We start from the raw sequence: 27,429 nt of genomic DNA, 5'->3' as shown, positions 1-27,429 counted from the left end.
TCGGCACCGCTTTCCACCCGTTAATGCAGAACAGATGGCTGGGGCGCTTCAAAGCGAGCTGAGACTTAGCTGCTTAAAATCAAATTAGGATGTGTGCAAACAGCGAGCTGCCCCCCGGGGGGGGTGGTGCGGAGGGGGACACCCTCTGCTCCCAAACGCCTCCTGTGCCAGTGCCACGCTCGGCGTGGGGACGTGCCCCGGGCACGCGGCTCTCTCGGGGCCACCGCGGTGCCACTGCAGCACCTGGGGGCAGCGGGGGGCTCGTGGCAGCCCCCAGCTGGGTGTCCCCATGGGTACTGTGCCCGGGGATGGCCTTGAGCTGCCCCAGGTCCCTGGGCGCATCGGCAGCGTCCGTCCAGTTGGGCTCCAAACTGGTCCGTGGCTCTTTTACTGGTTTGGGTACGGGGTCGGCATCTGGATGTGCCTCAGCCGCAGCGGGGGGGGGGGCTGTGGTAATCCTGGGGGTCTCCATCCCCAGCGGGAACTCATCTGGTGTTTGAGGTCAGGCTTCTGTCTGCTGCTGCCCCTGGCACGCGTGCAGAGCAGCAGTGGACACAGCTCCTGCACCTGGGTGCGCACCCAAGCACGGCTCTGTGACCCCCTGCAGCATTTGGGGTTTACGGGGGGGGCAGGAACCAAGCTGCTGGGGGGTTCAGCCCTGATACCCACACCCAGGGGGCAGCAGGACGAGGGCAGCCCCCGACAGCCCGCGTGCTGCTGGGGGGCTGCAAGGAAGGAGCTGTGAGCTGCTGCTTCCCCAGGCACTGGGAAGGATGGGGCTGTGAATTGGTGCAGGAAGGAGGCTGCGGCACCCTGGGGCATGCCAGCAAGGAGGAGAGGGAACAAACAGCCCCCCAGGGAGGGACTGGTGGTGTCTGGGTGCCTCTGAAGCTCCTGCACACCCCCGGCATCCCTCCCGGCCCCGGGCAGCTCGCGGTGCGCAGCGCCGGGGCTGGAATTCAGCAGGCTCACAGAAGAAAGCGAAGCCCGACCCCAAAGAAAAAACCCGAAGCCGTGATTGAAAGCGCACTTGAAAGCTGCTGGGGAATATGAATGTGTCTTTGAAGTAAAAGGGCTTCCATTTGTTAAGCAGAAAATGGAGCTGTGTGTTTCGATTTATAGTTTTACTTAGCAAATAAAACAGGAGCCGAGTAAGTGTTTATGTCTCACTCGGCTCCCAGCCCCTCCGCCCCGTTTCACCCCCCGAGTTAAAAGCTCCGTGCTTCTGAAACGCTACAAAGGCAGCCAGGAATAAAGCAAAGAAAGCGGCTTAGAGAAACCCTGGATGGGCTAAGCTCCTGCCGATACGCTCGGGAGACGGCTGGGCTGGGGGGCGGCCAGGTGGAGGGGTCCCCAAGCTGGGCTGGGGGCTGTGACAGAGGGGACGGGGGAGGCAGAAGCTGGGATCCCACATCCCCGAGCCCTGCAGGGATAAAACCAGGCCCCAAATGAAGTGATCAGGGCCCTGCTGTGCTCTCACCCCTCTCACCCCTCTCCCTTCTCTCCCCCAGACGACGTCTCCCCCTACTTTAAGACGGAGCCGGTGCGGAGCCAGGTGCACCTGGAGGGGAACCGCCTGGTGCTGACCTGCATGGCCGAGGGCAGCTGGCCCCTGGAGTTCAAGTGGCTGCACAACAGCCGGGAGCTGACCAAATTCTCCCTGGAGTACCGGTGAGTGCCCTCCTGGGGATGCGCAGGGGGGACACACCAAGCCCTGCCCGGCGTGCCGCTCCCCTCCTGGGACGCCTCGCGGGCACCGTGGCCGTGCCCGAGCCCGGAGCCAGGATTTAGCATGCCGGGAGCTGCCTCGCCGTGTTTGGAGAGCAAACGGCAGCGGAGCAGTGGATTTAAGCGGGTCAGCGGCGAGAGGAGGCGTTTGCACAGCGCAGGATTAGCAGCGGGCCACAGATCACGGCCAGGTTTGGCCAGCACCGCTCCCAGCCCCGTGCCCCGAATAATCCTGCCGGCCCCCATCACTTCCAGCTCGCCTTGAAACCCAGCCGGGCACCTCTCGCCGTCTCCTCCGTGCGCTCCTGTGTCATCCTCTCCGTTGTAATCAATAATTCAGCCCGAGACGCGCCGTTCCCCGTTTAAAAGGCATTGCATCCCAAGGCTTCGTGTTGCTGTAGCAACGCGGGGCTGCTCCGGGATGCCAGGAATGCAGACAGCGGGGCTGGGGGACGGCCCTGTCCCTTCCCCTGTGCCAAACGGGGTGCTGGTCCCCTCCCCAGCACCGTGCCGTGGTGGCTGCGGGTCCTGGGGACCCTTGGGGTGCCCCTTGCCAAGCCCAGAGGTGCCCTGTGGCTGCAGCTCTGCGATGCTCCTGGCTCAGTACCGGGGTGCTCATCCCGGTGCTGGGTGCCCGGTGGCCCTGTAGGACGGGTCCTTCGTCCCTAAACCTGGTGGCAAAGCTCGGATGCCCTACAGCCCTCATCCCCGTCCCAAGGTGACTGCCTTCCCCCCGAGCCCCCTGCCTCCGGCTCCAGCTCGCAGCCAGGAAAGGATTAAGGCAGGAAGCGAGAAAACAAACAAACACACGGGGAAAAAAAAACCCAAACAAAGCTCGCTGCCGAGCTCATGGAGCAGGCAGGATCCCTGCAAATCTCTGCCCGGCTCCCCCCGGCCCCACAACCTGTTGGCAGCGTCGGCACAGCCCGGCACACGCTGCCCGGCCCCGGCTCCCCGCGGGGATTTGGCGCGGCGAGAGGTGACTTTGGGCACCTCGGCTGCAAGCGGTGGCTGCCGGAGAGGAAGGCGAAGGGCCCAAATTAGTTATGATGGGCATAAATTGAATTTTAATAGAGATGTAGGTGGCTGGGAGCCAGCCCGCTCAGGCAGCGGGAAGGTAGTAATTAAAAGTTAACGAGTTTAGAAACAGAGTAATCCTTGGGGGGGGCAGGGGGGAGGGAGGAGAGGGCTGGGGCTGCTGGCTGGGAGCGCACAGGGATGCTGGGGCTGGGGGTGCCTTGGTGGGGTGTGGGGGGGATGTGGGGTGCAGACACCCCCTGCTTGGGGCCAGCCCGTATCCCCCGGCGTGCCCCCACTCTGGGGACCCCCCCAGGACCCTGCTGTGCCCCCCGTGCTGCCCACATGCCGGGTCCGTGCCCAGGGAGCCGCGGTTCCTGACCAGGGCACTGTGCCACGGGAGCCTTCGGCCTCAGCATCCTCCTCGCTGCTCCGCCCTCCCCTCTGGCATCTCCCAGCCCCACTCTTTTCGCCCTTTTTCCTCGCGCCCCCTCGGCCCCCCGAGCAGCTCCAGCCCGCCTGCACGGCTTCGCTCCCCGCGTTCCGAGGCGAGGAGCCGCTCTCCCAATTTTCCAGCGGGTTTCCATGGCAACTGCCCTTTTCCTTCCCGCAGCAAGCCGGCTCGCGGCGGGAGCCCCTCGCTGGCACGCGGCGAAGGGCAGGCGGGGAGCGGGCTCGGTGGGACCCCGGTGCTCATCCAGCAAAGGGCAGGGACATCCCCAAGGGGGGACAGGGGGGAGCTGTCCCCACCAGGAGCATCCCTGGGGACCTTGGGGACCGGGCACCATCCCCTGGCCACTTGTTTCCTTCATCACCAGCTGCTGGCGTGGGGGTGGCTCTCCTGGGGGACCCCAGCTCGCCCCACACTGTGGCACCCTGCAGCCCCCCGATGCCTGGTGTCACCTTGGGTAAGAGCAAGGTGGTGAGGAAGGAGGCGGTGGAGGCTTGCCCGGTGTGCCCCGTGCCCTGGCACCGAGCTCCCCGGGGCCAGCTCTGTTTTTTCCGTGCGTGATCTCGCCGGTGCCAGGCTCTCCGGCGAGCTCTCCGGGGTCTGAGTTCTCCCCGTCGGAGGAATCACCAGATGCAAATCAGGCAGCTCGCTGCCTTTAATGAAACCCTCTGAAGGAAAGCGCTTCTCCGGTGGATTGAGGATATTTATTTCTCATACAAGAAATTTAACATGCAGATTAGTTGGGGCTGGTAATTCATCACATGAGATTGTCCTATTAAGGGCTGCATCGAGTCCTGCTGCCTTCGGAAATTGCCTTACACATAGATTACCTCTGGACAGCCTCCCATCCACGGGGACGCATCTTCCATCCCTGCAGCCAGCCCCCTCTCCTCTCCCCACGCCCTCCGCAGCTGCTGGGGGAGCCCAGCAGCCCCTCACGGAGCCCCCGGCGCTTCCCAAGAGCCCGGACCCCCCGTGCCAGGAGCTGGGAGCCCAGGAAAATAAACCCACAGCTCCAACGTGTGCCGGATTTGCCCCTTTTTTCTGGGGCTCCTTGGCTCCCCTCGCTGGGCTGTTTTGCTGCATCGGGGTGTTTTGGGGTGCACATCCCCCGGGGATGCAGCGTGCCACAAACACCAAGCCTTTATGGCCCTCCGGGGGTCCCAGGTGTTTGAAGCAGGTACTTCACCCCCAAATTTTGTAAAAGACGTGGCAGAACCCCCTGAAAAGCAGTCCGGGGGCACGCTGGGTGGCTCACCCCAGGCTCCCCGGTCGCACCCCGAGCTGGGACGGTGCCAGCCAGGAGCAGAGCCCAGGGCTGCCTGCGTGAGCTCTCTGCCAACCCAGGTGTGAAGCACAGCCTGGGGAGCTAATTGCCATTCATTAATGTAATTAACAAGCGTTGATGAGCATAAAAAGGGGGCTGCAGCCAGGCTAAGTGGGTGCTGTGCTGTCTCTGTGCTCTGCACCGCGGCGCGCTGCCACCACGGAGGCTGCGCCCAGTGGGTAAGGGCAGTGTGGGGTGGGCTGTACTGGTGCTACTGGTGGCACTGGTGGCACAAAACCTCCCCCCTGTCCCCTGGGGGCTCGTTTGGCTCGGGCAGCAGTGGGAGAGAAGCTCCACGGGGAGCTGCTGAGCCCAAAGCTGCCGCTGCTGGCACCGTGGATGAGTTCTCAGGGAGCGAAGTGCCGGGGACCCTTTGGGTGCCACGTCCTGGGCTGAGCCTGGTGCCTGGCTGCAGCCCCTTGCTCCCCTCCCAGCTCCACAGGAGGGGCAGCGGATTGATTTTGGGGCATTAATTATTAAAAAGCTCGTTGTCCGAGCAGGGCCAAGGGAGGCAGTGACTCACGGGGCCGCCGGTGCCCTGGTGATTCCCCTGACCAAAGGAAAACCCCGCTGGCAAGCGGCGAGGCGACGGCTCTGGCCACGTGTGTCAAAGCAGAGCCCTTTCCAATCAGGAGCTAATTGAGATTCGATAATAGAGCTAATGGGCGCTGATGAAATCCCGGGGGGAGGATTTAAAAACATATTGAGCCGGAGCCCAGCGTGGCGGCGTGGTGTGGGTGAGGCGCTGGGGCACTCGGCTCAGATGCTGGGAGTCGTTAAACCCTCGCTAAGTGTGTTTTAATGCTCACTTGACATTTCATTATCACACAGTAACTATTCAAATACATGTCCCCTCTAGAATTAATTAGTCGTTATACAGGATATTAATCAAAGGGGGCTGTGCCAGCGTGCTTATACCCAAAATCCGATCCAGCTGTTACCGGGCTGCATTGGAGGAACCGCTCAGATTTCTGCGCTCTCCTGGCTCGAAATTTGATGGATCGGATCCTTTGGCTGGTGCTTTTCCCGGCCCCTCTCCACCCCCTCAATCTAATAATAATTCGGCAACGTCAGCCCCACGCTTCTCAGCAACCCTACAATAACACAGCCGCCGGCATCAGCCAAGGTTGGGGCATCGCTCTGCCGGGGTGCGGGGGTCCCACGGTGTTGTGAGCGACCCTACAATAACAAGGCAGGGCGTGCTGGGTGCTGGATGTGCCGGGAATTGGAGCAGGAGGAGTTTGGGGACCCTGTGCCCGCGGTGTTGGTGCTGCCGGTGCCTTGCCAGGGTGGCATGGTGAGGGGGTGCTGGCTGGTCTGGGTGCTGTGCCATATGAACAGGGCGATGCTCCCCTGGCTGTGGGGTCCCTGCGCAGGCACCCATGGGAGAGGGGGGTCCTTGGGGCTGCTTTTTCCTTGGGGCACCCAGGAGCTTCCCCTCGCTGCCCCCCGGGCTGTGCCACAATCTCCCTGCCCCAGGGCGAAAGCAGCTGCTTGGGATCGGGTTGGGGTCGGGGCTGGGGGCTCTTCACCCCTTTTTTCTACAAGCACGGAGGGGAGCTGGGGCCGAGCTGTTAAGGGGAACGTGGCAGGTGCTTCCCTGGCGCAGTAGGCGGATGGAGAGGGCTCGGTTTGCAGCGGGAGCCCATCCTTCTGTCAAACCCAGCCGGTGCCAAAGCCGCCTCCTGCTCGCTGGATGCTTCTGCAAAGCCCCCGGTCCCCTGGCACAGGGATTCGGGGCCCCCCCCGGTGTGAGCACAGCACAGACATGTCCTGAGCGAGCCTGGAGACGGCGGCTGCTTTCCGTCAGGGCTTTCTTCTGAAGCGCTGGTCACTTCTTGCCTTGGAAGCGCTTTTCCCCGTGGATGATGCCCTGTCAACCTCTGTCTGTAACAGCAAAACAAGCAAGCCCCTGAAACAGAGGAGTCAGCAGCACGGGATGCTCCCGGAGCCAGGCAAGATTTCCTTCCCAGCTTGAACTGGTGCAACACGTGCTTGTGGGATCGTGTCCTGGCAAAAAAAAACAACCCGTTCGGCTTGGATTTGGGGTGCTGCAGCCCCTACCTGCCCAAACCTAGGGGGCTGCGGGCAGGGGGCTGCGCCCTTTGCCTCTCCCCTTCCTCGCACCGAGCCCCCAGGCAGCGTTCAACCCCCGAGAAGCCTGAATTTGGTCAATTTGGTCCCCATCCCCCTGCATCCCCGGCTGGGGAAGGGAATCGCATCCGAGCAATCTGGGATAAAAGCTTCTGCAGAAGCCAAGTGGCAGCGAACGGCGTCTCTGCTCGTGTTCGGTTAATAACTGCAGGCCAGACTGCGCCCGGTAATTGATTTCCTTTCTCTGGGCTATTTTCATCCGCTTAGGTGTGTGCGAAAGCTCGTCTCCTTAATAGCTCCTCCAGCTCCGGTGGCGCAGGGACGAGGCCCCGTTAATTGGGCTTTGCAGGGCTGTCTCCATCGGGGGGGTGCCCACGGGGGCGTCTCGGAGACGAGGTGCTGCAGAGGGAGCAGATCAGACAGCGGCGGGCGCCTCCTGCACGGAGGGGACGTGGCGAAGAGGAGAGGCACGGGGGGCTGCAGGGGGGCTCTGTGCGCCCCTCTGCTGCGGTGCGGGGGGCTGGCATGGGCTGGTGTCCGTCCGTCTGTCCGTCCATCCATCCGCACACGTGCAGGCGTCGCGGCGTGCCCGCGTGATTCATCAACGAGGACAAGGCAAGGAGAGCGCGCCCATTATTTCTGGTGTCCGCCTCGGCTCCTGACAGCTCCCTGGAATTGAAATATCTTATTTAAAGCCCGGAGGGATCGTTTTAAATACCAGCCGTGGCACTCAAGGACTCGTTCCCAAAGGGCGCCCTCCCTTCTCCCGCAGGCGCTCACGGTCTCTGGCACACCGGGTGCCCTTTGCTGCCTCGGCGCACGGCCCCCCAGGGGAGCTGGGTGTCCCACCCCGGGCCCCCTTTGCAGGGGAAGTCGGGACCCCTCCAAATCCATCCCTTTGCTGTGGCCACGTCGGTGGCAGTGCTGTGGTGCCCTGCACGGTGCTGGGGCTCCGAATGCCACCACCATCATGCGGAGCATCCCCGAGGCAGCTCAGGGCTGGACCTTGGAGCCTACAAAGTGCCCCTGAGGGTGGGTGCTGGCAGGGGTCCCTCCGAGGTGCCCAGCCTGGCTCGGGGGCAGCCCCGCGCCCCCAGCGCCGTCTCCCTCCCACCCCAGGAGATCCCCGCAGAGGGGACGCGCTCCTCGCATCTTATGAAAGTTTAATTGACTCTCTGCTAGCGAAAGAACAAACAAAGCTCTGCCGAAACAGCCCGCGGCGTGCTTTAATGCCAGATTGGATTTCGGGCGAGGAGGGCTGGGCTTGCTTCTTTCTTCCCCCTCCGTTTTATCTTGGAGCGCTCCCTGTGCGGGGAGGCAGCGGCGCGGAGCCTGCTCGGCCCCATGGGGATCAGCTGGGGGGGGGGCTCCACGAAGGGGACCTGTGGTGGTCCCAGGGGCTGGGAATGCACTGGGATGTGCTGAGTGGGGACTGGGTGATGCTGGGAGCCGAGCCGTGGTTATTTCCCCTATCTGTGGATCCGCCTGTGCGGCGCTGGCACTGATAAGAGCGGCGACGAGGGCGCTGGGGCTGATAAGGCTCAGCCCTGGCTCATCAGAGCAGTGCTGGGCTCAGAGCTTTGGTGGATGTGGGGCTGGGGGGAGCGCGAGGAAAGGGGCTCCTTGCTTATATCGGGCTGGGAAATGCTCCAGTCCCCACAGGGCAGCCCCAGTGCCCCACGTCCTAGGTCCGTGCCCTGCTGAGGCTGTCGGAGCCCCACGTGCCAGGGGCAGCAGCCCGGGCAGACCTCCCAGGCTTGGCTTTCTGGAGAAGGTGGCACCACCAGCAGGTCCCAGGTCGAATCCTGCTTCTGACAGCCCCAAAACCACTTACCCAGCCCCCCCACCCACGGCACCAGCACCTCGGGCAGGCAGGGGGGTGACGAGCAGGGGGGCTGCGGGCAGGGGTCACCTTGGCAGCTCCTTGGCAGCTCCGTGTCCAAACAGCAGCTGCGGTTTGGGGAAGGAGCCCGGTGCTGCCCGGCCACCACGGTGCTGGCGTGGGCTCAGCGCTGCTCCCTCCTGCAGGTACATGATCACCTCGCTGGACCGCACGCACGCCGGCTTCTACCGCTGCATCGTCCGCAACCGGATGGGAGCCCTGCTGCAGCGCCAGACCGAGGTGCAGGTGGCCTGTAAGTGACAGCCCTGGGGACAGCAGGGACGGTCAGCCTGCTGCGGCTACAGGGCTCTGAGCTGGTTTAGGTACAGCTCGGGGACACACGCAGCTGGTGTGGGAGCCTGGAGCATCCCCCGGGGTGATGCTGGCAGGGACAGGGCTGTCGCTGCCTCCCGGCTGCTCTGTCCCCTGCTCGGTGCCGCGGTGGCTCCCTGGGGGTGTGAAAGGCAGCACGGTGTGGAAGCAGCCCCGCTCCTCCCTGGAGCACGTAAAGCAAACGCCGTTTGTAATCGTTAGGGAAAGCAAACAGGAGTGAGCCCGGGGCTGGCGCCGCATCCATCAGCGCCGAGCTGGGGGAGCAGCGGGCGGGAGGGCACCGAGCCTGCAAACGGGCACCCCACGGGGGCAAGGCAGGGATGTGTGGGGCCTCAGGGGCTGCATGGTGGTGGCAGGACCCGAGCTGGGGGCATGGGGCACGTTAAGGAGGACAGGAGGGTGCTGGTGCCCGGGCTTTTGGCTCCGTGTCCCAGGATCTTGCTGCTGTTTGCCGCCCCCTTCCCTCCGGGGTGCCCCCAGTCCCGTCCCCATAAACCCCTTCCCGAGGAGCGATGACAAATCAGGAAGCTAATGAGAAATTAATAAGGCAGCTGTGCTAACAACTAATGATAATGGCAAAGTCGTTAAAAAAAGATTCTTTACATGTTTTTAATTACAGCAATTAAGGGAAGTCAATAAAAATCCCCCCCCCTTTCCCCTTTCTCCACGCACCCTGCTTCGCTCTTTTCGCTGGTATAAATCTGCGGCCGCGGGCACCCCAACCTTGCCACGGAGTCAAGGTCGTCCCTCGGCTCTCCCTGCTTGGGGGGGGGTCACCGGGGAGCCCTGGGGCTTGATCCCACCTCTCTGTCCCCATCCTCTTCTGGGTGATGGGGACGAGCTGCTGTGGGGTCTGCGGGGATGGCTCCTGGGACGAGGACAGCCCCGGGCACATGGGAGCAGTTTGGGGGCTCGGGAGAGAAGAGCAGACCCCGCGGATCTTCCCCACCCCTTTGGGACCCCATCCCCGTGGCCTCCAGCCTGCTCCTGGGCCGGATCCTGCCTCATCCCCATGCTGCTGCCCCCTCTGCCCCGCAGACATGGGGAGCTTCGAGGACAGCGAGGCGCAGCAGAGCGTGTCCCACGGCGAGGCGGCCGTCATCCGAGCGCCCCGCATCGCCAGCTTCCCCCAGCCCCAGGTCACTTGGTTCCGCGACGGGAGGAAGATTTCCCCCAGCAGCCGCATGTGAGTAGCCCCTGAGGAGCCCCCAAAGCCCCGGTACCCCCTCCCCAGTATCTCCCAGTATCCCCCCAGTATCGGGGGGGGGCTGCTCTTTCCGTGCTCAGCAGCCGTCCCGAGCGCCTTGCACTGAAACCCGGGGAGGGACTTGGCGACGGACGGCTCCGTTCACCATCGGGGAAGTGGATGGAAAGAAAAATAAGAAAAATAAGGAAAAATAAGAAAATAAGAGGGAGGAGGGTGGGCAAAGGGGGCTCGGCACGTGCCGGGGCAGCAGCGGTGTGAGGGAGCTGGCACGGGACACGTGTGCCTGGGATCCCTGCAGGGCCAGGCTGGGTCCCAGCGCTGCCGGAGCGCAGAGCCCGCTGCTGGCAGCCTCAGCCCGTGGGAATTGAATTTGTAACCCACATTATGCAGGAATTGAACTGGGCTCCTTTCTATTTGCAGAGCAGGATTGAGGAGATAAAACTCCCTTATCTCATATTTAATGGTAAAATATATTCCCCAAACCATTTTATGTTTCCAGCAGATTAGATCGTTCCATAAAAAAAAAAGAAAAAGGCGCAAAAAAAATAAAAAAAGCCCTATTAATCTTGCACCACCCGATGCGCTTCGGCGGCTGCTTGGTGTGGGAGGTTTGTGGGGGGCGTGGGGCTGGGTCCTGGCATGGTCCTGGGGCCACCAGCTGAGCTCTGCTCCCTCTGAGGGACGGGGACGTGTCTGGGTGCCATCCATCTGGGGGTCCTGTGGGGTGGGGACCGAGGGTCCTGGCACATCGCTGTCCCTGTTGGGCTCACGGCCCCCGTCCCACGCTCTCCCCGCAGAGCCATCACGCTGGAGAACACCCTCGTCATCCTCTCCACGGTGGCCCCGGACGCGGGGCGCTACTACGTGCAGGCGGTGAACGACAAGAACGGGGACAACAAGACGAGCCAGCCCATCACGCTCACCGTGGCCAGTGAGTGCGGGGGGCCCCGGGTCCCTCTCCCCAGCACCGCCTGGCTCGTGCCCAAATTTAATTTGCAGTAAATCTCCTCGGAGGCTTCTGCTGACTTAACAGTTTGGCTGCCTCAAAATTTACACGGGCACCGTGCTGCAGAAGCCGGCGCCGGGTGTTAATTGTGCGTCCAGCAGAGCCCTCCCCGCTGTCCTCGTCTCCGTCTCGGTGCTGCCAGGACGCCCACGGGTGCTGGGATGGGTCCGTGCCCCAGGATGAGATGCTGAGATTGGCCCCACGTGGGATCAGCTCAGCTGGGGGTCACCCTGGCCTGGCCACGGACCCCTCTTGGTCCCTATTTCTCTGGCTCAGCCCCTTTCTGGACGTGACCCGAGTGGCCCCAAATGTCTGGACCCTTTGGGACCCAGCCCAGGGTCCCCGCTCAGTGGTGACCCCAACCCAGGGAAACGTCCCAAAGTGGCCTCAGCCCTCCTGGAGCTCCCCCCCCAGCTCTGTTTGCTCCGTGGCTGCTTTGACACCTCCGTGCCTGTCCCCCCCCTCCCCTCCCACCTCATTAATCTGCTGCTCTGCACCTCGGGCATCCCGGTGCGTAATAAACAACTTAGAGCCCGTGTTTATGGATTCAGCTATATCAGCAGCTTTCCAGCCGATCACATCTTTACAGCGTCTACATGAGGGTTTTTTACTGTCGCAATTATTTTGCTTTATATACTCCCTCCTCCCCGCCAGCCGGCGCTGCGCCGGGACCCGCTGCCTGCGACGGGTGCTGGGGGGGGTCCTGGGGGAATTGGGGGGCTTAGGGGGGTGTCGTGGAGGCACCCAGGGGCCAAGTGATGGGCTGGGACCTGCTGTGGGAGATCCGAGCCCTCAGCCCTCTGCTTCCTGCCCCCTTTGCCCCCTTCACACCATGTGGGTGCTGACGGCTGTCTCTCTGCCCTGTTCCTCCCCAGACGTGGGTGGCCCGGCCGACCCCATTGCCCCCACCATCATCGTCCCACCCAGGAACACCAGCGTGGTGGCCGGCACCTCGGAGGTGACCATGGAGTGCGTGGCCAACGCCAGGTGAGTAGCGGAGAGGATGGGGATGGGGATGGGGGACCCCCCCATCAGCTCTGCAAGCACCAGGGTGAAGCGTGAGCCCCAGGGCTGGGTGCCCCAGCTCCCCCGTGCCACTCCGGGTCCCTTCCCACTCTGGTTCCTGCAGAGCGGAGGGAGGTGGGGGGCTGTAGAGGGGGTCTAGAGCTGGCTCTTGACGCCCTCCTGGCCCCCCCAGGCCGCTGATCAAGCTGCACATCATCTGGAAGAAGGACGGGGTGCCCCTCTCCAGCGGCATCAGCGACTACAGCCGCCGCCTCACCATCCTCAACCCCGCGCTGGGCGACAGCGGCTACTACGAGTGCGAGGCCGTGCTGCGCAGCAGCAGCGTGCCCGCCGTGGCCGAGGGCGCCTACCTGTCCGTGCTGGGTGAGGCACACGCGCAACGAGCTTTGGGGGGGGGTCTCAGAACCCGGGAAGAGGCGGCGGGAGAGGGGGGCGGCTGGGGTGGGAGCGGGGGATCCTGGCGCTAACGCCGCCCGTCCCGGTGCTTTCCCTTCGCAGAGCCCCCGCAGTTCGTCAAGGAGCCGGAGAGGCACATCACGGCCGAGATGGAGAAGGTGGTGGCCATCCCGTGCCAAGCCAAAGGTGAGGAGCGGCCCCCCCCCCTGCACCCCGTGCCCCCTCGCGGCCCCGTGCCTGCCGCGGCCCCGTCCGTGACGCAGCCCCGTGCCACGCAGGCGTGCCGCCCCCCGAAATGGCCTGGTACAAGGACGCGTCCCTCCTCCGCCCCGAGCGGCTGCCCCGCTTCCAGCTGCTGGCCGACGGCAGCCTGCAGATCAGCGGGCTGCTCCCCGACGACACCGGCATGTTCCAGTGCTTCGCCCGCAACGCGGCCGGCGAGGTGCAGACCACCACGTACCTGGCCGTGACCAGTAGGTGCCAGCCCCCCCCTCGTCCCCCCAGAGCCCTGCGTGGGCTCTGGATAGGGTGGGACCCCCCTCACTGAGCTCGATGGGGACCCCCCTCCAAGCAGGGATGGACCCTCCGTGCCCAGGATGGGCACTGGGGAGGGCTTCACGGGTGGCTGTGCGTCTTTTTGCCCCCCCAGGCATCGCCCCCAACATCACCAGGGGCCCCCAGGACAGCACGGTGATCGACGGCATGTCCGTCATCCTCAACTGCGAGACCTCGGGGGCTCCGCGCCCGGCCATCACCTGGCAGAAAGGTAAAGGGGCTGGGGGCTACGGGGGTGTGGGCAGCCCCGGGTGGTCTCTGCAAACTCACAGCCCTCGGGTTTGGTCCCTGGGCATGCACCCACTGTGCTCGGCCGATGGTTGGGTGCTGCGGGTGATGGGTGTCCCCCCCCCGTGCCACCCAGGGGAGCGGATCCTGGCCAGCGGCTCGGTGCAGCTCCCGCGCTTCACCCTGCTGGAGTCGGGCAGCCTGCTCGTCAGCCCCGCGCACCTCGCCGACGCCGGCACCTACGCCTGCCTGGCCACCAACTCCCGTGGCGTGGACGAAGCCTCCGCCGACCTGGTGGTCTGGGGTAAGGCACCCGTGGCACTGCGCTCCGCAGGATGGGCCCTGCTGGGTGCGAGCTCCTGGGATGCCCGGGATGGGCACTGGCACGCTGCTGGGCTGCTCAGGGGGATGCTCAGACTTGCTGCCACGAGGCCACGTGTGGGACTGTCACCACTGTCACTCCCCTGGTGGCTCTGTCCCCACGCTGATGCCCGGTGGCTCAATTTGTCCCCCCCTGCAGCACGGACACGCATCACCGACCCCCCGCAGGACCAGAGCGTCATCAAGGGGACCAAGGCGTCCATGAGCTGTGGGGTCACCCACGACCCCAGCGTGGATGTCAGGTGGGTTCCAGGGGCTGGGGACGGAGCCGGAGATGCTCGGCACCGCTTGGTGGTCCTGCAGTGCCACCTGGTGCCCTGCGCACGGGGATCCCGGCGCTGGGTCCCCTGTGCTGCTTGGGGAGGGGGCTGCAGGGTGCCAGGACGCCCCCCCCTGGGTTCCCACCCGGCACAGGTACGTCTGGGAGAAGGACGGGACCCCGCTGGGCACGGAGAGCGGCCCCCGGCTGCGGCTGGACGAGGCGGGCACCCTGCACATCTCCCAGACCTGGTCGGGGGACATCGGCACCTACACCTGCAAGGTGCTCTCGGCTGGCGGCAACGACTCGCGCAGCGCCCACCTCCGTGTCCGGTGAGACCCCCCCCTCTACCCCACAAGGCACCCCGTGCTCCCCTTACCAGCGCCCACACCCTAACCGCTGCGCCCCCCGCCCCGTCCAGGCAGCTCCCCCACGCCCCCGAGAGCCCCGTGGCCGCGCTGAGCCCCCTGGAGAAGCGAGCCATCAACCTGACCTGGGCCAAACCCTTCGATGGCAACAGCCCCCTGCTCCGCTACGTCGTGGAGGTCTCCGAGAACAGTAAGGGGCTGCCCCCACCTGCCTCGTCCCCGTGTTGTCCCCGTGCTGGCGGCTCTGCTGTCCCCACATGGTGACATGGGGCGAAGTCCCATCCTCATCATCGCCCCGAGGCGGGCTGCGGTGAGGAGGGAGGGAAGGGGATGCTGCGGGGAGCCTGGGGGACCACGGGACCACGTAACCACCGGGCAGGGGATGCGGGCACCCTGCAGGCTGGGTCCTCTCCCCCCACAGACGCTCCCTGGACCGTGCTGCTGGCCAGCGTCGACCCCGAGCTGACGTCGGTGGTGGTGAGGGGCTTGGTCCCCGCTCGCTCCTACCAGTTCCGCCTGTGCGCCGTGAACGACGTGGGCAGGAGCCAGTTCAGCAAGGACACGGAGAGGTGAGCTGCGGCGGGGGAGTTGAGTTACCCCAAAGGGGACGCCGGGTGCTCACCCTTGCCTTGCACCCCGTAGGGTTTCCCTGCCCGAGGAGCCGCCCTCTGCGCCCCCCCAGAACGTCATCGCCAGCGGGCGCACCAACCAGTCCATCATGATCCAGTGGCAGCCACCCCCCGAGAGCCACCAGAACGGTGTCCTCAAGGGCTACATCATCCGGTAGGTGCCAGCAGAAGGGTGCGGGCACCCTGTCCCCAGCGTCCCCGGGGTGCTCGTGGGGGTGCTGGTGGCTCTGATGGCCCCTCGTGCCCAGGTACTGCCTGGCCGGGCTGCCCGTGGGCTACCAGTTCAAGAACATCACCAACGCCGACGTCAACAACCTGCTCCTGGAGGACCTCATCATCTGGACCAACTACGAGATCGAGGTGGCGGCGTACAACAGCGCCGGCCTGGGGGTGTACAGCATGAAGGTGACCGAGTGGACGCTGCAGGGAGGTAGGCAGGGACGGGCAGGGGGCTGGTGGTGGTCCCAGCGGGGCCAGGGCTTTGCTTTGGGGGTGTGGGGCTCCTGGGGGACAGGACACGATGGAGAGGATGAGCATGGGGACCACGCACAGGCTGCATAGCCATGGCGCGGCTGGGGAATGTCCTGGGACACCACCCTGGATGCCCGGGGTCCCTCTGCCAAGGGAGGGGACCCGGCAGAGCCGCCACCAGCCTCCCCTTTTGTCCCCGCAGTCCCCACCGTGCCCCCAGGGAACGTGCAGACCGAGGCCACCAACTCCACCACCATCCGCTTCACCTGGAACCCCCCCAGCCCCCAGTTCATCAACGGCATCAACCAGGGCTACAAGGTGAGGGGGGATTCCCCCCGAAATCCGGGCAGCCTGCAGGGGGGAGCTCCGGGACCACCCCTCACAAAGTGGCTCAACGTCCTCGCCGGCAACCCCGGCCGCTTGAATCGATTCCAGCCCGACTATTCAAACAATATTTACCCAGATTTAACACTTGCATGGGCTCGGAGTCTCCGTAATTAATTCCAATTTGCAATTAATTCAAATTTACATTAATTAAATTGAATTAAAACATTAAACTTGTTTCTTAATCCACTCAAAAGAAGTTCAGGAATTTAATTGCCGCTGAATGCGATAACCGGAGCAAGTAGGATATTTAACGTTCTTATTAAACGCCACTTAGTATTTTTGATTAGTATTTTTAGGGCCTAATTAGTGTTTAATTAAGTTGCTATAGGCTATCTTGCACAATAGCAATTAAATGCCCAAACATCCGTCCTAAACGGAGGCAAGCGGGCGATTACGCGCCGTTATCGCGGGGAGTTAATCACCGAGCGCGCGCTCGGAGTCGGCTCGGGCGGGTAAACACGCGCCTGGTAGGCAGCCCCGAGCGCTCCCCGCGCCCTGAATTGATATTTAATCCACTTCGAATAAACGTGGGGCTGCTTGGGGTGGTGCCGTGGGGACGGGGACGCCCGCCCCAGCGCCTTCTTCCCGCAGCTCATCGCCTGGGAGCCGGAGCACGAGGAGGAGGCGACGGTGGTGACGGTGCGGCCCAACTTCCAGGACAGCGTCCACGTGGGCTACGTGGCGGGGCTGAAGAAGTTCGCCGAGTACCTGACGTCGGTGCTGTGCTTCACCACGCCGGGGGACGGCCCGCGCAGCCCGCCCCAGCTGGTGCGCACCCACGAGGACGGTACGGGGAGGGAGCGAGCAGCCCCGTGGTGGGGTTGGTGACACGGGGGGGGGACGTGGCACGGGGTGCCCCCGAGCCCCCTCCGTGCTCGCCCCGCTCGGGGATCCCGTGGGCTCCGTCTGTGCTGTGTGCTGACTCTGGGTGTCTTTGGGCAGTGCCCGGCCCCGTGGGACACCTGAGCTTCAGCGAGATCCTGGACACGTCCCTGAAGGTCAGCTGGCAGGAGCCCCTGGAGAAGAACGGCATCCTGACGGGTGAGGGTGCTGAGGGCAGAGCACGGCCCCCCTACGACCTCTCCCCGCACCCTGCTCAGCCCTGTAGGGTGGGCGACGGGGTGGCTGACGGCTCGGGGTGCCCCCCAGGCTACCGCATCTCGTGGGAGGAGTACAACCGCACCAACACGCGGGTGACCCACTACCTGCCCAACGTCACGCTGGAGTACCGCGTCACCGGCCTCACCGCCCTCACCACCTACACCATCGAGGTGGCCGCCATGACCTCCAAGGGCCAGGGCCAGCTTTCCTCCTCCACCATCTCCTCGGGGGTGCCCCCAGGTGAGCGCGGCGGTGCGGGAAGGCTGCGGGATGTTACTGGGGTTTGGGGGCGAGCAGCCGGTGCCGACCGCCCTGCCCCGTCCCCCCCCGCAGAGCTCCCCGGTGCCCCCACCAACCTGGGCATCTCCAACATCGGTCCCCGCTCCGTCACCCTCCAGTTTCGCCCGGGTTATGATGGCAAAACCTCCATCTCCCGCTGGCAGGTGGAGGCACAGGTACCGGGGGTGGCTTTTTGGGGGTGGCACGGGGGTTTGCCGGGGAGGGGGAGGGCGGCTCACCCCCACTGCCTCCCTGCAGGTGGGGCAGAGTGGCGAGGCCGAAGAGTGGAGGCTGGTCCACCAGCTGGCCAACGAGCCCGACGCCCGCTCCATGGAGGTGCCCAACCTCAGCCCCTACACCTACTACAGGCGAGTGGCCGGGGCTGCGCCGCGCCATCCTCCCCGGGGGGGGGGACCTGGAGCCCTCTCGCCCCCCGCCGTGACCCCCCCTCTTCTCCCCTCTCAGTTTCCGCATGCGGCAAGTGAACATCGTGGGCACCAGCCCCCCCAGTTTGCCCTCCCGGAGGATCCAGACCCTGCAAGCCCCCCCGGACGTGGCGCCCGCCAACGTCACCCTGCGGACAGCCAGCGAGACCAGCCTGTGGCTGCGCTGGATGGTGAGGGGGGCACCCTGGGGTGCTGCGCCCTTGGGGTGCAGTGCGCACTGGGGGGCTGGCTGGAGGCTGGGGGGCTGAGCTGGATGGGCCTGGGGGGTTGAGGGGGGTGGAACTGGGGTGGCTGTGGGACACGGGGAGTGACGGTGCCTCTTTGTGCCCCCCCGGGCCAGCCCCTCCTGGAGCAGGAGTACAACGGGAACCCCGACTCGGTGGGCTACCGCATCCGCTACGCGCGCTCGGACGGGCGGGGGCGGGCGGCGCTGCACGTCGTCCACGACCGCGTGGAGCGGGAGTACACCATCGAGGACCTGGAGGAGTGGACCGAGTACCGGGTGCAGGTCCAAGCCTTCAACGCCATCGGCTCGGGGCCCTGGAGCCACCTGGTGCTGGGGCGCACGCGGGAGTCAGGTACCGCCGAGCCCCCGCGGCACCGGGTGCCCACCGTGGCCGGCCCTGATGCTGATCCCTGCTCCTGTCCCCAACTCCTGTCCCCTTCCAGTGCCTTCCTCCGGTCCCAGCAACGTGTCGGCGCTGGCCACCACCTCCAGCAGCATGCTGGTGCGATGGAGCGACATCCCCGAGGCCGACTGCAACGGCCTCATCCTGGGCTACAAGGTGAGCGGCTCCGGCAGCCCCGGCTCTGCCTGCCCCAGGAGCCACGGCTCGCCCGGGTTGTGCCACCTCCTAGAGCCCGTGCCGGTCCGTGCCACGCTGCTCCAGCCTGGGAGCACTGAGGGGTGCGTTTTGTCCGTGTCACGTCGGGTTTTTTTTGCAGGTGATGTACAAGGAGAAGGACTCGGAGGCGCGCGCTCAGTTCTGGCTGGCGGAGGGCAACGCGTCCCGCAGCGCCCAGCTGACGGGGCTGGGCAAGTTCATGCTGTACGAGATCCGCGTGCTGGCCTTCACCAGGATCGGCGACGGCGTGCCCAGCCGGCCCCCCGTCCTCGAGAGGACGCTGGATGACGGTGGGTGCCGGCACGTGGGCGAGCAGAAAGACACCGATGAGCTAAGGCGGTCCCCGGGGTGCCAAAAGCCACCCCGTCCTGTCCCCTGGGGCAATCCGTTTTCCCAGGGACGCCGTTCCCAGCGGTGGGGGACGGGCCCCGTTTGTGCTGTGCCCCTCACGGTGGTCCCCATCTCTCCCCCTTCCAGTGCCCGGCCCCCCCGTGGGGATCCTGTTCCCCGAAGTGAGGACGACCTCGGTGCAGCTCATCTGGCAGCCGCCCGCAGCACCCAACGGCATCATCCTGGGTAGGTGGGGAGCCGTCCCGTCTGCGCTGCTCTGCACGGGGTGCAGACGTCCCGTGGGAGCAGGGATCAACGTCACAGGGCAGGGACCAACTCCTGGCCACCCCGAGAGCACCTCAAAGCCACCCATTTCCCCCAGGGTTGGGACGAACCCCCCCCTACTGTCCCTAGGGAGGGAGGAGGGATGCTCTGAGTGCTGTTCCCTTCCCCGCAGCCTACCAGCTCACCCACCGCCTCAACACCACGGCGGCCAACGCGGCGGCCGTCGAGGTGCTGAGCCCCAGCACCCGGCAGTACACGGCCACGGGCCTGCAGCCCGAGTCCACCTACCTGTTCCGCATCGCCGCGCAGACCCGCAAGGGCTGGGGCGAGGCGGCCGAAGCCCTGGTGGTGACCACGGAGAAGAGAGGTACGAGGGGCGCAGCTCTCCGTGGTGGTGGTGCTGGGGGGAAAGCGGCGTGCCCAAGGGGGGTGCCCGAAGCGATCCCAGCCCCGTTGCCTCTCGCAGATCGCCCGCAGCCCCCCAGCAAGCCCCTGGCACGGCAGGAGGACGTGCGTGCCCGCAGTGTGCTGCTGTCCTGGGAGCCGGGCAGCGACGGGCTGTCCCCTGTCCGCTTCTACACGGTGCAGACCCGCGAGCTGCCCGACGGCGAGTGGGCGCCGCACCCCGCCGCCGTCAGCCACAACGCCACCGCCTTTGTCGTGGATAGGTGAGGCACGGGCCGGCCCCGAGTGAGGCCGTGCCCCGATGGGGATCCCGAGGGATGCGCGCTGCTTCGGGTACCCGCCCCGTGCTTCGGTTTTCCCCATGCGATGGGAAGAAGTTGCCCCTGGGTTGTGGTGTCCCCTGCTGCGCCCCTGCTCCGGCGGGAGGGATCCGTGGGGCTGCCCCCCCGCTGCCTCACTGTCCCCGTCCTGCAGGCTGAAGCCCTTCACCTCCTACAAGTTCCGCGTGAAGGCGACGAACGACATCGGGGACAGCGAGTACAGCGAGGAGTCGGAGTCGCTCACCACCCTGCAGGCGGGTCCGTGCCCAGAGGGGCCGGGGACGGTGCCCTGGGCATCTCCGGAGCCTCACCACCCGCTTCTACCCCGCAGCCCCCGAGGAGGCCCCCACCATCCTCTCCGTCACCCCGCACACCACCACGTCGGTGCTCATCCGCTGGCAGGTACTGTCCCCCCTGCCCCCCTTTGGGGACCCGCCGGGAGGTGGCACCGAGGGGTGGCCGTGCCAGCCAGGTCCCTGGGGGCTCTCCAAGGCTGGGGATCGGGGCTGCGCTGACCCAAACCACCCTGAGGGAGCTGGGGACGGCAATCTCGGGGTGCCCCAGCTCAGAGAACCCCCTCCCCACCCTCTTTTGCAGCCCCCAGCCGAGGACAAGATCAATGGGATCCTGCTGGGTTTCCGCCTCCGCTACCGCGAGCTGCTCTACGACAGCCTGCGCGGCTTCACCCTGCGCGGCATCGGCAACCCCGGTGCCACGTGGGCAGAGCTCACCCGTGAGTCCTCGTGGCCCCAGGGGGGACGTGGGGACACCGGGCTGGGGGGTGGCACGGCGGGGGGGAGTGCGGGGCAGGGCAGCATCCTGCGTCCTGCGCTCCTCTGCCGGGTGCCAGCCCGGAGCTGTCGAGGTTGAGTTGTGCCCCGTGGAGTTGTCGCCGTCCCCTTTGTGTCACTGTCCCCTTTTGTGTCACCGAGTCTGTCGGTCCCTAACGCACTCGTCTGTGTTGGTCCCGCTGTGCTCAGCTCGCTCTGTGCCTGCAGCACGGGTGTCCCCGTGTGCGCACCTAACACGGGGGGGGCTCTGATGTCCCTGCTGTGTCTGTGTGCTGCTGTCCCCAAACCCTAACGGGGATGGGGGTGACACCCACTCTGGGGACAGCAGGGATGTCAGGGACCCAAGACCAGACCTTGCCCTGCTGCTGCGCTCAGCAGCAGTCGCTTGGTCCCATGTGGAGACCCCGCAGCCCAGACCCCGCTTGTGCCACTCACAGCAGGGGGACAGGGGACAAAAAGGCTCCTCAGTGCCGTGACAGCCCCTGTGGCACCCAAGGGACCTTGTGGGGTCCCCCTGACCCTCCCCAGGGTGGGTGGCTGTGCTGGGGGGGGTGCTGTGAGGAGGGAGCCCCCCCTTTGCTGTGCCAGACTAACGCTGCCTGCTCTCCCCGCGCCGTGCCATGCCGCCAGCCGTCTACGCCGTGCACAACCTCAGCGAGGTGTCCCTCACCCAGTACGAGCTGGACAGTAAGTCACCGCTCCTCCTGCCTGTCCCCCCCCCCCCCGCTGCCACCCCCCTGTGTCACCCCCAGCCTTCACCATGGGCTGAATCCTGCCCTGCGCCCAGGGGACGCCTCCGTTGGCTCCTGCTGCTCCCCGGGGACACCCTCAACAAGGGGCCCCCCCGGGGGTGGTGGGACCCCGCTGATCCCTTCCCTTCTCCCTCCCCCAGACCTGAGCAAGCACCGGCGCTACGAGATCCGCATGAGCGTGTACAATGCCGTGGGCGAGGGCCCCCCCAGCCCCCCCCAGGAGGTTTTTGTGGGTGAAGCGGGTGAGTCTGACTTCCCGGGGCGCTCAAACGCCCTGGTACCCCGTCCTCCCCCGTGTCACCACGCGGCAGCCCCGTGGCCCCCATCCCCTCTGCACACCCCCGAGGTGCCCGTGCATCCCCCACACCTTTTAGGGGGGGTCTCTCCCCCTCCCTGGCCGCAGCCAGGCGGTGATGCTGTCCCCCTCCCTCGGCGCAGTGCCCACCGGCGCGCCGCAGAACGTGGCGGTGAAGGCGGCCACGGCCACCCAGCTGGATGTCACCTGGGAGCCACCACCCCCCGAGAGCCAAAACGGGGACATCCAGGGCTACAAGGTACCAAGCCCTGGCCACCGGGCAGCTGGCACTGAACTGGGGGGCACTGGGAAGGTGCTGGGGGGCACTGGGAAGGTGCTGGGGGGCCCTGGAAAGGTGCAGGGTGCCACGGGGATGTGCTGGGCTCCCTGGGGAGATGCTGTGTGGATGCTGTTAGGGGGAACCCTGGGAGGCACTGGGTGTACTGGGAGGTGCTGGGTGCCCCTGTGGATGTCAGGAGCGCCACCAAAAAGGGACGCGGGGCGCAGCGGGGCACCAGAGGGCGCCGTCGGCCCTCGGATGCGCTCGGTGCGGGGCTGTGGCTGCGCGCTGCAGCCCTGGGCGCACCCAGCGCGGATCTCCGGGGTCCGTCCTGTGCCAGAAGCGCAGCATCACGAAATATCCGAGCTGGGAGGGACCCCCAGGGATCATCGCCTCCAACTCCGGGTCCCCAAAGGCGCACCCAAAAAAATCAGCGCGTGTGTGAGCTGCGGGCAGGGCGCACGGCCGGGGTCCAGCCCAGCCTGGAGCTGGCCTCGAGGGGAGGCTGCTGCTTTCCCTCCTGCACACCCAGAGCCCCCAGGGGTTTAGGACAGGGGTTTAGGAGCCTGGGCAGGGCTTCAGGGGGTGTCTGAGCACCACGAAGGGCCCGGAGGGGTGGAAGGGGGGGACGAATTGGGCACGACGGGGGTCGCCTCGCCGTCCTCTTGCAGATCCACTTCTGGGAGGCTCAGAGGCACAACGAGAGCGCGCGGGTGAAGACGCTGTTCCTGCCCGAGACCGGGGTGAAGCTGAAGAACCTGACGGGGTACACCTCCTACTGGGTCAGCATTGCTGCCTTCAACGCCGCTGGAGACGGGCCCCGCAGCCCCCCCGTCAAGGGACAGACACAGCAGGCAGGTGGGGACGCGGCACGGCCACCCCCGGCGGGGAGAGGGGCCGGCACGGTGCCGGGGGAGGGGGGGGCATCCCCGTGAGCGCTGAGCTCTCCCCGTGTCCCCCCCACCTTGCCCCGTTCCCTTGCAGCCCCCAGCGCCCCCGGCTCCATCCGTTTCAGCGAGCTGACCACCACCTCGGTGAACGTGTCCTGGGAGCCGCCGCCGCTGCCCAACGGCGTCCTGGAGGGCTACAGGCTGGTCTACGAGCCCTGCATGCCCGTGGACGGTGAGGGCACGGCGGGGGCTGCTGGGGGAGCGCGGGGGGGGCCCGGCTCAGCCTCGGTCCCTGCAGGTGTCAGTAAGATCGTGACGGTGGACGTGAAGGGGAACAGCCCGCTGTGGATGAAGGTGAAGGACCTGGCGGAGGGCGTCACGTATCGATTCCGGATCCGGGCTAAAACCTTCGCCTACGGGCCCGACATCGAGGCCAACATCACCACGGGGCCTGGGGAAGGTAAGGGGGGGGTGTGAGGGATGCAGAAGGAGATGTGGTTGGGGACAGCCCCCCTCCCGGTGCTGCTCCTGATCACTAGGACCATGTGGGTCCCGTGGGGATGTGTCCCCGTGCCACCAGCTCTGCTCTGGGTCCCCAGGTGCCCCCGGCCCCCCCGGTGAGCCTTTCATCTCCCGCTACGGCTCGGCCATCACCATCCACTGGTCGAGCGGGGACCCAGGACAGGGACCCATCACCAGATATGTCATCGAGGCTCGGCCTTCAGGTACCGCAGCTCCGTGCGCCCGCCGGGGGCGTGATGTTTTTTTGGGGAAACCAAGGCAGGGAACATCGGCTGAGTGGGGGGGGCTGGCTGAGGGATTAGGACCCGGCGCTGGCCACGTGGCTGCCCCAAGGGTGCTGATAAAAACCCAAGGGTGCTGATAAAAGGACTGATGGAAAGGGCCCAGCGAGCTGCTGATCTCACGGTTACGGAGGTGCTGACGTCCCCTGTGCCAAGCAAGGGGGCACCGAGGTGTCCCACAGAATGGGGGGGGACAGGAGCCCCTGTCCCCAAGCAGGAACCGGTGGGCACAGCCGTGCTTTCTCCTGCAAGCTGCTTTAATGCCTTCTCCTGCTGCACCGACAGCCCGACTGATGGCTAACGGGGCACCGCCTGGCCCTGGGTCACGAGCAGGGAGGTGATAAATCAGCCCCGCGCCTCGCTCTGGCTTTTTAATGATGCTGCAGCGAGAGCTCGGCGCCTGGTGGAGCTGGGCAGATGGCAGAGGGCACGATCCCAGCAGGGAGAAAAATGGGAGAGGGGCTGGGAAGGGGCACGTCCCCCGAATGGCTTGAAGGGGAGAGCAGCCCCTCGCGCCGGGGAGCCCCCCGCAGGGCTGCTGCCACCCCCCCCCCCCAGCCGTTTCCCTCCTGCAGATGAGGGGCTCTGGGACATCCTCATCAAGGACATTCCCAAGGAAGTGACCTCCTACACCTTCAGCATGGACATCCTCAAGCAGGGGGTCAGCTACGACTTCCGTGTCATCGCCGTGAACGACTACGGCTACGGGACCCCCAGCACGCCGTCCCCCTCGGTCTCAGGTAGCTGCTGGGGGGGTGTCCCAGGGGGGCTGCCATCTCCTCCTGCCATCCCCACCTAAGCAGCTCCCTCGCACGGACCCAGCTCCCACAAAATCCCTCGGGGTCTCCCCATCCGTACCGCTTTGCACCATCACCTCTGATCCTTCCTGCTGTGTGCCCCAGCCCAGAAAACCAACCCCTTCTACGAGGAGTGGTGGTTCCTGGTGGTCATCGCCCTGGTGGGGCTCATCTTCATCCTCCTGCTCGTCTTCGTGCTCATCATCCGCGGGCAGAGCAAGAAGTACGCCAAGAAGTCGGACTCGGGTGAGCGCCTGGGTGGGCACCCACGGGGGGACCTTGGGGGGGGGCTGCCTGGGATGCAGGAGGAGCAAAATGCGCATGGGATGGGGAGGGAGCACGCTGGGCATCCTTGGATCTGTGGGGTGCCAGCTGGGGAGGTGTGGGGGGAGCCTCTCCAGGGCACCCCTGCCTGCTTTTGGGGTCCAAATGGGTCAGTGAGAGCCCCGAGAAGGGCCCGACCCTCCTGCCTTGGGGCTGCCCCCTCCCGAGACCTGGCGGATCCAGGAGGATGCGGCAGGCTTCGCGGAGAGGGCTGGAAGCTCGAGGGATTAAATAAAGGGCTTGTCCCGCTGTCAGCTGCGGAGGCAGGGCGGCGCAGGGGCTCGGCGGAGGTCAGCGGGATTAGCCAAACACGGCTCTGTTTTCTTAGCTGTGTCAAGGGCTCAAATTGTGGGGAAAATCCAGGGCTCCTCGTTAAGCAAACAGAGCGGGGAGCTGGCGGCGACGCTGGTGGCACCGGGCACGGGGCCGCGGAGGGACCCCATGGCTCGTGGGGGTCCCCGGGCTGTGCCACCCCCAGCTCCAGGGCTGGCGCTGCCCCTCCTGCTGCCCCCCAAGGTGTTGGGGCAGGGGCTGGGGTCACAGCACCCTCATTGGGGGGTCTCGGGGAGGAGGTGAGAGGCTGAGCCCCTGCCCCGCAGGGAACGGCTCCAAGGCGAACGCCCTGAGCCACGGCGAGATGGTGAGCCTGGACGAAGGCAGCTTCCCCGCCCTGGAGCTCAACAACCGGCGCCTCTCGGTCAAAAACTCCTTCTGCAGGAAGAACGGCATCTACACCCGGTAGGGACCCCCTCCCCGCAGCCCCCTCCCCGGGCACGAGGCCGTTTTCCAACCCTTGTGCCCATCCCGGTGGCGCGCAGCGTCCCGGAGGGGGTCTCGGAGTGGCCGGGGGCACCCCGCGGTGGTGGCCCTGGGGGGTCTCGGGGTCTGGCAGGACCCCGAGGTGGTCTTGCCCTGAGCACCCCCCTCCTGTCCCCGAGGTCCCCGCCGCGGCCCAGCCCCGGCAGCCTGCACTATTCGGATGAGGACGTCACCAAATACAACGACCTGATCCCCGCCGAGAGCAGCAGCCTGACCGAGAAGCCCTCCGAGGTCTCCGACTCTCAGGTACCCCCCCGGGGGCTGCGCACGGGGACGGGGAAACGGGGAGCAGAGGGGCTGGGGGACAGGAGGGACGCTTCTGGGGTCCCCCCAGTGCCTCACCACGCTCTCTGCCCGGCCCCACGCGGGTCCCGCTGTGCGTTTGGGGTCGGCACTGCCAGTCCCGTGCCCCCTCCCGCATTGAAGCATCCCCGAGGCTTCGTGGCACGGCTCCAGCAGGAAGCTGGCACAGCCCCCGGCCCGTGGGCACCGCAGGGGACGGCACGGGGACGGTCCCCCCAGCAAGAGGACAGAGGGTTGGGGACTGTCCCGCTGCCCGGTCGCTGGTGGCAACGGCGGTGGCTCTGCCAACCCCACAAAATGCCACTTTTGTGTCCTCCCCCGGGCAGGAGCCAGCCCCTGGGGGAGCCCACGGAGCATCGCCCCCGGGGCCGGATGCTGGGAAGCAGCTGAAAAGACGAGGCTGAAACCAGGGGCGAGGTCCTGGGGGTCCCCGTGGCACAGCCCCGTCCCCGAGCAGGAGGCAGATTGGCCCCCAGCCCCCCCTTTTCTCCTCCCGCGCCAGCTTTTTTTCGCCGTGGCGCAGCAGATCCCCGCTCCCCTCCTGCCTGAGCGGGGATCGAGTGTCTTTTGAGGAGCCGAGAGGAGCGGCGAGAGCTGAAAGCTGGCGCGGCGCTGCCTCCCCGCAGCCCCTCAATGGGCCCTTTGTGCGCGCCCAGGAGAAGCTGAATCCAATTACCCAGAGCTGGAGGCAGGGGGGGGCCGCCCGCCAGCACCCTCCTCCCCACCACCCTCACCCCCCTAACCCTAAAAACCCTAAAAAAAGCCCTAACCCTACAACCCCTTACACCCCCACCACCCCTGGTCCCCACCATCCTAGGGGCTCCAGGGCCATGCAACCCTTTTGTGGGGAGGTTTTGTTTTGCTTTATTTTTTAGGGAGGTTTTGTTTTCCTTTAGTTTTGGGGGAGGTTTTATTTTCCTTTAGTTTTGGGGGAGGTTTTATTTTCCTTTATTTTTGGGGCAGGTTTTATTCTGCTTTATTTTTGGGGAGGTTTTATTTTATTTTTTGGGGAGGTTTTATCCTGCTTTATTTTTTGGAGAGGTTTTATCCTGCTTTATTTTTGGGGCAGGTTCTGTTTCCCTTTATTTTCATGGGAGGTTTTTACTTTGCTTTAACAAAAAGGCAGCAACACCCCGGCACCTATCACATCCCCCAAACCCCCCTCCTTTTTGGGGCTGCTGGTGCCGGGAGCCCTCTCCCTGCTTCTGGGGCCGGCGAGCTGTGCCCCTTACCCCACTCTCCCCCTGTCCCCATCCCTTTAGGGCAGCGACAGCGAGTACGAGGTGGACCCGGGCCACCAGAAAGCCCACTCCTTCGTCAACCACTACATCAGCGACCCCACCTACTACAACTCGTGGCGGCGGCAGCAGAAGGGGATCTCGCGGGCGCAGGCGTACAGCTACACCGAGAGTGACTCCGGGGAGCCCGACCACGCGCCCCTCTCCACCAGCACCTCCACCCAGCAGGGCAGCCTCTTCCGCCCCAAAACCAGCAGGACTCCCACCCCCCAGACCCCCGGCAACCCCCCCACCAGCCAGCCCGGCACCCTCTACCGCCCGCCCAGCAGCCTGGCCCCCGGCTCCAGAGCTCCCATCGCCGGATTTTCCTCTTTCGTTTGA

The 27,429-nt window shown here is 65.6% G+C and overlaps 1 protein-coding gene across 1 annotated transcript; it reads left to right on the top strand.

Moving 5' to 3' along the window:
- The first annotated feature begins 289 nt into the window (after positions 1-289).
- Positions 290-27,429, top strand: SDK2 (sidekick cell adhesion molecule 2). The gene is made up of 45 exons (XM_032199933.1): positions 290-374; positions 1,512-1,671; positions 8,646-8,752; positions 9,871-10,018; positions 10,837-10,970; positions 11,921-12,032; positions 12,244-12,434; positions 12,570-12,653; positions 12,746-12,940; positions 13,117-13,233; positions 13,387-13,554; positions 13,771-13,873; positions 14,046-14,222; positions 14,312-14,448; positions 14,680-14,827; positions 14,901-15,041; positions 15,136-15,317; positions 15,561-15,676; positions 16,337-16,532; positions 16,688-16,786; positions 16,895-17,086; positions 17,180-17,301; positions 17,384-17,493; positions 17,591-17,741; positions 17,912-18,149; positions 18,241-18,356; positions 18,517-18,706; positions 18,894-18,992; positions 19,204-19,398; positions 19,498-19,699; positions 19,911-20,014; positions 20,088-20,158; positions 20,354-20,489; positions 21,178-21,234; positions 21,440-21,541; positions 21,738-21,853; positions 22,546-22,732; positions 22,859-22,996; positions 23,063-23,224; positions 23,364-23,489; positions 24,143-24,307; positions 24,470-24,610; positions 25,288-25,426; positions 25,627-25,753; positions 27,073-27,429. Exons 1-45 carry the CDS (start codon positions 290-292, stop codon positions 27,427-27,429), a joined length of 6,543 nt encoding a protein of 2,180 aa, XP_032055824.1.

Source organism: Aythya fuligula, chromosome 18, assembly GCF_009819795.1.
Source record: "Aythya fuligula isolate bAytFul2 chromosome 18, bAytFul2.pri, whole genome shotgun sequence".
NCBI lineage: Eukaryota > Metazoa > Chordata > Aves > Anseriformes > Anatidae > Aythya > Aythya fuligula.
This window is presented reverse-complemented; position numbering and strand designations above follow the sequence as displayed.

Excerpts from the sequence above, each read along its gene's own strand:
- SDK2 (XM_032199933.1), top strand. The coding sequence starts at position 290 with ATGGGTACTGTGCCCGGGGATGGCCTTGAGCTGCCCCAGGTCCCTGGG. Across the intron at positions 21,235-21,439 it reads CACCCAGTACGAGCTGGACA|ACCTGAGCAAGCACCGGCGC; the intron begins GTAAGTCACCGC and ends TCCCTCCCCCAG. Across the intron at positions 25,754-27,072 it reads CCGAGGTCTCCGACTCTCAG|GGCAGCGACAGCGAGTACGA; the intron begins GTACCCCCCCGG and ends CCATCCCTTTAG.